The 7815-nt window shown below is 37.1% G+C and overlaps 1 protein-coding gene across 1 annotated transcript; it reads right to left on the minus strand.

Annotated features, from left to right (window-relative positions):
• Window positions 1–579: 579 nt before the first annotated feature.
• On the minus strand, window positions 580–5636 carry LOC140894668 (beta-glucuronosyltransferase GlcAT14A-like). The gene is made up of 4 exons (XM_073303233.1): window positions 4288–5636; window positions 3105–3180; window positions 2908–3023; window positions 580–1258 (listed from the first exon to the last, which is right to left on the minus strand). The coding sequence occupies exons 1-4, from the start codon at window positions 4886–4888 to the stop codon at window positions 741–743; spliced, it is 1311 nt and encodes a 436-aa protein (XP_073159334.1). The 5' UTR covers window positions 4889–5636; the 3' UTR covers window positions 580–740.
• Between the last annotated feature and the right edge of the window lie 2179 nt (window positions 5637–7815).

Consider the following 7815-nt stretch of genomic DNA (forward strand, 5'->3'; position numbering starts at 1 on the left):
TCATAAAATCATTATTTCGAAAATATCGAAATTCCTCGCAATATTTTCAATATCAAAATGCATTATTTTTCTTAGATATTGCTTCAAAAATTGAATAAACTTGTCTTTTCTTTGTTGGTATGGAAAATAATTCGAACTCTCAGAATGTGATTCTAGCCTTTACTCGATTGAGCAACGCCAAAAACTTGTGGAAAAGTGGAAGGAATTTCCGTGTGGCTTGCGAAAGGGGGAAAAGGGCGGCTGGACGTGAAGAATAACATACTTTGAATTACTTATTCTCTATAATTTTAAAATTAAATATTACGCATTAACTTTAAATAAAACTCCATAATAAATGTGTACCGCTATAAAATTCATAAATCATGCTCATAGGCGAATCTCGATTGTTTTCGTCAACGAAATTATACGCATACATGAAAATCATCAAAACTAATATTTTGCATAAAAATTCATGCTTTGAAATCCCTTGACGATTACTGATAGTTTTTAACGGCGTTAATTGAAATCCATTGATCAAGATTCAAAACTTGAACAAAATCCTCAAATTGGAACAATGTGTTCAATATGTGAAAGGAAAAATGAGAGTTGGGATCATATTTCATTCAAACAAGAAACACAATTTTTACAGTGTATATTAGCCAGCAATGTATGGAACATTTAATTGATCAATTTATATATACACCTGAGAGAACACTTGCTACTGAAGAAAATTGCAAACGCCCTCTCATCAACCCCTTCATTCACCCTCGTTTTCGACAGGAATTACCACTTGAATCTTCAGATAACAAGTTCCTCATAAGAATTTCCAACCTATCGGCACCAGGGCCAGGCCTAAACACAGAGTCATCACCTCGCAGAAAGCAAGGATCAGACGCATTGTCCGAGCTTCCTATACACCATGCTCCTCGGGCAAAACGATGGGTTCGACCCAACAACTCTCGATCAATCTTGTCAAGTACCGGATCATCTTTAGGAAACTTACGTGCGAACGGGGCGCTACTGTTCACCATGTGGCTAAAATCTTTGATGGTCAATAATCTTGGGTGCTGCTTAGGAGGAGTGTCCCAAGCAATGTAGTGGAGATCATGACTTACAGCAGTGTTTCGAAACTCTTCGGTGTTGCAAATAACCGTGTGGAAATACCCTTCGGGAGAGGAAATAAAATTTGTGTAGTACATTAGGATTGTTCTGGGAAGATTATCCCATCCCCATATGCAGTATTCCACAAAAGAGCGCGTTAGAAAAACCCATGCCGACCCTGTAAAATAAGCGAAGCGGTAACATTAAATTAACAAGAAATCAAAATTTCAATTGATATAAAACAAAGTATATTAGCATATATTCTGGAATCGGATGCTAAAATCATGATTCATCTTTGATACTATTTAATTGCGATCTTGTTTACGAAAAAACTAGTTCTCACTAAACTTCTAGATCATAATTTTCATCCAAGGTGCTATCCCATAACCATGGTTCTAAAATTCGCTAGGCCAGACCAGCGCCTAGTACCTAGGCCGCCTAGGCGGGGACTAGGCGGCGCTACGCGGATTCCACGGTTTCAACGAAATAAATGAAATATTATAAGTCCAACACAATAATATCAAATTTAAAATGAGTTCAGCATTTGAAGAAAGAGCAGACACCAATTTTTTCTTCAAATATGGCATTCAAAATGTGGGCTTCTTCATTCGCTTTAATTTCTTCAGCCTTTTAATTCGCGAGATGCTCTGGTTACTCAATCATGCAGACAATGAAAATAAATTTTGATGCTAGGGCAAGCCAACGAATCGATTTTCTTGTCGTACATCAGTTTAGGGCTTATAAAACTTAAGCCCAACAAAATAAAAAATTACATTTCAGTTTTTTTTTGTAATTTGGGCTTTGAATTTAAAAGCCCAAATTTAAAAAAAATTCTGAAAATCCTACCCTATTTTCGCCTAGCCCCGCCTAGGACCGCCTAGGCGCCGACCGATTAGCATGTTTTCGGTGCGGCCGCCCGGCGCCTAGAGCCTAGGCGGCTGCCTAGCCCGAGTTTTAGAACACTGCCCATAACATTAACAGACTCTTCGCTGACCAGAGCTCATTGTCACGACTAGCTTCACTGTCTTCTCCAAAAGCATTCCAACTAACTAAAATTCATAATTACTGAACCACATCAAATTTCGATAGTCAAATTCCACATAATATTACCGGTATTGCATAACAGGATTTTACCAACCTTGAGGTTTATTCGAAGATTACACATCTACCTCAATCTAAGAAGTAAATTGAAGTTACTAAAAAAAGAAGTGATTGAATTACAAGAATAAACGTTTCAATGTCATTGATATGGTAGAATCGTGATCCTGATAATGCTACAACAGATAGAATTTTCAGGATGGTACTTGTTACGGGACAAATACTTATAGGTCCGTGTATTGATGAGAGAAGCCCAACATATACAAGCCCAACAAGTTAGTATCAAAGAAGGCCCAAAAAACATATGAGAAGAGACGGGTAGTTTTTTATGCATGTGCAGGGAATAAAAGGGGAGATGTAGTGAGATAGAATGTTGGTTGTTACGTGAGTGCAGCTTTGCTAGGGCAAGAGGGATCTTTCCTGCTTGAGTGGAGTAGTAGGAGAGTCATTTCTCTTTGTTCCTTTCTTATTCTGCAAGTTTTCTGGATTTAAGATCATTGTTATTTTTTGGATATTGCTGAGATTCATCTGTTATCTTCATTATACTGTGTATTTTTGAGATAGAACTCTTGGGGTTCTATCAGTACTTCTGACATAAACATGCCATCATTGAAGAAGATCATGCAGGGCATATATTTATTGACTCTGTTATGGTAAATAAATTAGATAAGACAATAAATGTAAGAAAATTTTGACTAAAATCTAGCGAGGCTGGGAAGAGAAACTCACCAGTAAACAACTTAAATGAAGTTGGTAGCGAACGGCGTTGCAAGGTTGAAGCAAGATCAGATTTTTTGGATAGGTAAAGGCCAGGATCAATTATGATCGGCTTTGCTCTCTGGTTCCTGAAACAATAGGTAATATTATCGATTCTCTGATAATTTCTAAGGGTCCAGTCTTTCGACACAGAGATTAAGGCTACTTACAGTTTCCACCCACTGATCTCCGTATGCTCAATGAAATTAAGATTTCGGGACAGATTTGAGAAGATGTGCAGCAGGTCTGCACAATAATCACAAGCTTATTATATCCTTAACATAAATGCAAAAATTTCTTGAAACCAATCGCAAGTCAGAACCTAACCACCAAAGGGAAATATACTCAGAATAGCACAATCATTTACAACATGACAAATGTAGATGTAAACAACGATATTCCCATTTTCCGGCTTCAAAAACCCACCACTGTCAGTCTTTACGAAGCCCATAATTGCTTAGGTTCTAGAAAACATACAGAATCTAGACAAGTTTTATTTGACATAAATAAATCTCCAGGGTGGGTTTTTGCATAAACAGAATGCAAGTCTTTTTGTCCGCAATACATTCAGAAACTAAGTGCTATGATTCGTGAAGGATGATAGAAATTGACAGTGTCATAGAGATTCTCTGTTGAATGAAATCTTTCGAAAGAAGATTATATTTCTTCTAAGAATGTAATCCTCTATAAAGAGAATTACTGAATTAGAGCAAATTTAGAAAATATTAATACTACCTCATTTTTGTTGCCATAATTTTCATGAATATTAAGACAAAATATACTTGACTATACTGTAACAACATCATCCTGCGGAAAGAAAAATAGAACACTGTCTTGAAGCTGTTACGGGAACTTACTAATAAAAACATGATTATTTTACTTTCCACCATATGGTCTGCCATTATTCTCCAAACACCTTGACTCTAAATACTGCATTTTACATTCGAAGAACGTCCCATGGGAAAAGACAATACTATCAAGAAACCTTTGAATAAGGTAGATCAAAAATTCAATCCAAGACCCTATCCACTAAGGTAGTGTTTGGGAGGACTTCTAGGAAGCATTTCTCAGCTTTTCCATCACAAAATTTCAAAATTAAAAGCTGAAAACTGCTAGAAGCTCTCCCAAACACTATCTAATCCTACTAATAATATTGATCACAACCTTGAAACCCCGTGAAGAATATAAAAAACATTAATCCCAACGGTTTATCATGTTACTACGAAATCTGTCATTTGATCACTGTGACCTCAAGCAACCAGTCTTTCAAGAAAATGAGAATACTGACTACAACAGCGAAAAATGATATTGAATAAAGTTCAAATACTTAAAGATAAGAAACAGGGAGCTGACCATCTTGAGTCATGAGAGGATAGTCAGAAGCACTCAGATTAATAAACCAATCCCAATTCAAGCTCTCCTTCCACAATATTGCTATCCCTTGAAGGGTACAAGCTATCATAGTTGGCCCCTTATATGTAACCAAATTCGATGGAGCCATGACGCGCACGTTTTCTACTTCACTAAATGTCGGATCATTCTTCACCGACATTGTTAAATTCAACCTCTCCTTTGGAGGAGCTTCAAGATCCATGTGAAGAATATACTGATTCCTAGGGTGATAAACGGCTTGCAACGTCCTCAACATCCTTTGGCTATCGCCTTTCGTTCCTGAAATCAGATAAGCAAATCTTGGAGGCTCTATCTCCGATTCCTGGTTGGATGCAAATGACTTCCTTAAATCAAATTCTACAAAATTCCCTTCCGGGTCCTCAATGTCCGAAAATGACAGAGTATCAAGTTGAATTTGATCCTGACCATACGGTGATAAGTATATTCCAAACATGGAGGAAGTGAATATAGTGACAGACACAATCAAACTCAAAAAGAAGGGAATTTTCCATCTTCTATCTGTGAATATTCTTCCGGAACGAAGATGAACATTCTTTCCCATACCAAATTTCTTGAATGCCGCAAATATGAAGATATAAGACACAGTTGCTCCAGTATTTTCCTAGAAATGTCAACTGTTACACAGTGCCTTCTCAACGGAGCGGAAGCTAACATGTACACAATCTCCACCGACAAAACGCAACTAACTTTTCTTTTATTTTGGGCCCTTCTCTCCTAATGAAAATCTCAAGAAGACTATATAAAGCAAAGATTTTGAAAATCAAGAAGCAAGAACAAATGAATATATGTTCAAAGGAAATTATATTTAAAAAAAAAAAAAAGGAATGCAGTTTGCCGATAAAATCCAATTCAAACCTACGCCTATTCAGTTTGCCGATAAAATCCAATTCAAACCTACGCCTATTCAGCCCCCAGCTTCCACTTCCTACAGATCCAAACACCAATATACATCAATCTACACAAACGAAAATTTGGTTTCGACCAATACTCTGAACAGCATCTCCCCCCACAAAAAAAAAACCAGCTTAAAATAAACAGAAAAAAAGTGTGAAATTGCAAAAAGAAAGAATCTTTCTTTCCTCCCTTTTCTTCGAAGCCACAGCAAAGTCCCACCAGTAGAAAATCTCAAAACGAACAAAATTCTCCCATCTGAAAGCGGATCAAAGCCCGCATCCTGAAGAACTAGTATTGTATATTGCTTGCACGAAAGAGTAAAGTAGGTGATGGAATTGAGGAAGACCGTACAGGTTACTTAAGAAGAGGTTTGGCAATAACTAATAATGATAATCCATCAGCACTCTAAAAAAAAAATTATAATCCATCAGATTATATAATATAATTGTGCAAATGATACAAATTTGGAGTAAAATTAGGCGTGGAGATTACGGGCCTCTCCTGAGATGGATTCATTAGAACAATAACCATTTGAATGAAATTCTGTTCAATACGCCACATAAGCACATTAAATTTAAATTGAAATGAAAACTAGGTGTATTTTTATGGGCAAATTATTTTAAACTCCCTACTACCAAACTTTTCTTTTAACTTAACTCCCTACCCACCCTTTTCTTTATTTTCACAACCTAGTGGTCCCCATATTTGAATTAAAATATAATTAAAACTAATCATTTGTACGTGGTTTTGTTATACCTATCGAACCAGTCCCGGCCATGCAAGACTATTAGTTACGCAAGGTTTCCAGCCGATATACTTCAGATTAGGGTCCAACATGCTTCCGTAAGATGAATTAAATTTAAATACCTCTTTGACCATAATGTCGTCGGGTCATACCTGCCGAGTTTTACGAAGTGCTCCTCACACTCCAACCACGCAGTCGCAACAGATGATTTCTGCACAAGCTCCTTCAACGACATCCAGCACAGCCTTAATTCGTTTTCTACCTTAAGGCGTATGGTATATAAATTTAATTATAAAATATGAGCATGAAGAACGAGAGATTTAGGAAATTTATTCAGACATAATATTATTACATAAATCAACTCCTTTGAAGAGGAGAAGACAACTTGTTTAGCTACTCATAGTAGCCTTGTTCTTAAAATACATAAAAGAAAACTTAATACAATAGAAAGAGAAATATTACAACAATTTATTTGTAAGAAAACTGAAGGAAATGATCGATATCTTCAGCTTCCTCAAATGCCTGTATTTATAGCGGTAGTTCCACTCGTTTCACCGAGAAACTTCAGGAAATCTCACAGCTGTCTTGTATTTCTGTATGCCATTATTGATGGCATCTTTTACTAGTGGAGGAGGCAGTTGTCTGGAATTTTTTATGTCATTATTGATGGCATCTTTTACTAGTGGAGGAATCAGATGCCTGCCACTTTTTTTTGGCTTTATTCTCCTCACATGTCTGCTTTATTGTTGTCGGGGCATCTTTTGCTTTTGAAGTAGGCCCCTGTGAAAACGCATCTTCGGTGGTCCTTGTCCACCTTTGCTTGTCTCGGAAAAATCCTTTCGATCCGTTCGGGGTCTAAAGGTTTTTCCAAATTCTGGCTCCTTCTGATTTGGGCATTCTGGGCAGATATTCTCTGACCATCGTCCAATATGAGCCATGTTACAAAATTTTCGGCGAGTTTCTTTACTCCCCGGCAGCTTGCTGTTCCACAAAAGGTTTCTCTTCTTTTCGAAGAGTTCTTCCACAAATGCTGTAGTTTTTCCTGTCATTGTGTTCAAGAGGAACGATCCATTCACAGAATTCTGATAAAATTTGAATGGAAACTTGACTTTGTCCATCTTTGTAAGACAGACCCAAATACCCCATGCACTTCTGATTGAGATCTCATTTTTCCCGAAAGTGGACACCAAGGGTATTTCTTCAGTTTTAGGATCCTTGATAAATTTATGACTATTTATATCAGGTCTCTTCAACTTGATAAAATGAAAGGGTTCGTGTGATCTTTTCACTGTTGGTTCTGGAGCTGCACTAAAAAAGTATAACTCAAGCACATCTCCTCTGGACAAATGATCATTATTTGCCCATGTTTCTTGGACTGCTTCCTGGATCCATTTTGGTAACTGTGATATCTCCGGGAAGCTTGGTGACGTTGTATAAACTGAGGCCAAAGCCCCAAATTCATACAAGAGTTTTACATCTTTAGGATTGATATTATTTTTTAGCCAAACCCTTGGATATATTCCTGCAATATCAACCCTGCAAGTGTTCGGGTTGATTTCTCTCCTTGTATTCAATATCTCCCACCTTTGTTGATAAACCTGGAATGAAGAAATAATATATGGATTAGTATCAATCTTAGATTTGCCCTTGTCAATGTTGGGTCTAAGATTGATCTCTTCCTCTTTTACCCCTGAGGCGGAGGGTTGACTTGATGAGTTATCCTCATCAATTGTTGCTTCATCCAGATCATCAAAGGCTGATGATAGATTATCACTTGTTTCTAGAGTTTTGGATTCCTCAACATTTTGTTTCACAACCGGTGGTTGTAT

This window comes from Henckelia pumila, chromosome 4 (genome assembly GCF_033568475.1).
Source record: "Henckelia pumila isolate YLH828 chromosome 4, ASM3356847v2, whole genome shotgun sequence".
NCBI lineage: Eukaryota > Viridiplantae > Streptophyta > Magnoliopsida > Lamiales > Gesneriaceae > Henckelia > Henckelia pumila.

Excerpts from the sequence above, each read along its gene's own strand:
- LOC140894668 (XM_073303233.1), bottom strand. The coding sequence starts at position 4,888 with ATGGGAAAGAATGTTCATCTTCGTTCCGGAAGAATATTCACAGATAGA. Across the intron at positions 3,181-4,287 it reads TCCTCTCATGACTCAAGATG|ACCTGCTGCACATCTTCTCA; the intron begins GTCAGCTCCCTG and ends ATTATTGTGCAG. Across the intron at positions 3,024-3,104 it reads GAGATCAGTGGGTGGAAACT|GAACCAGAGAGCAAAGCCGA; the intron begins GTAAGTAGCCTT and ends CTATTGTTTCAG.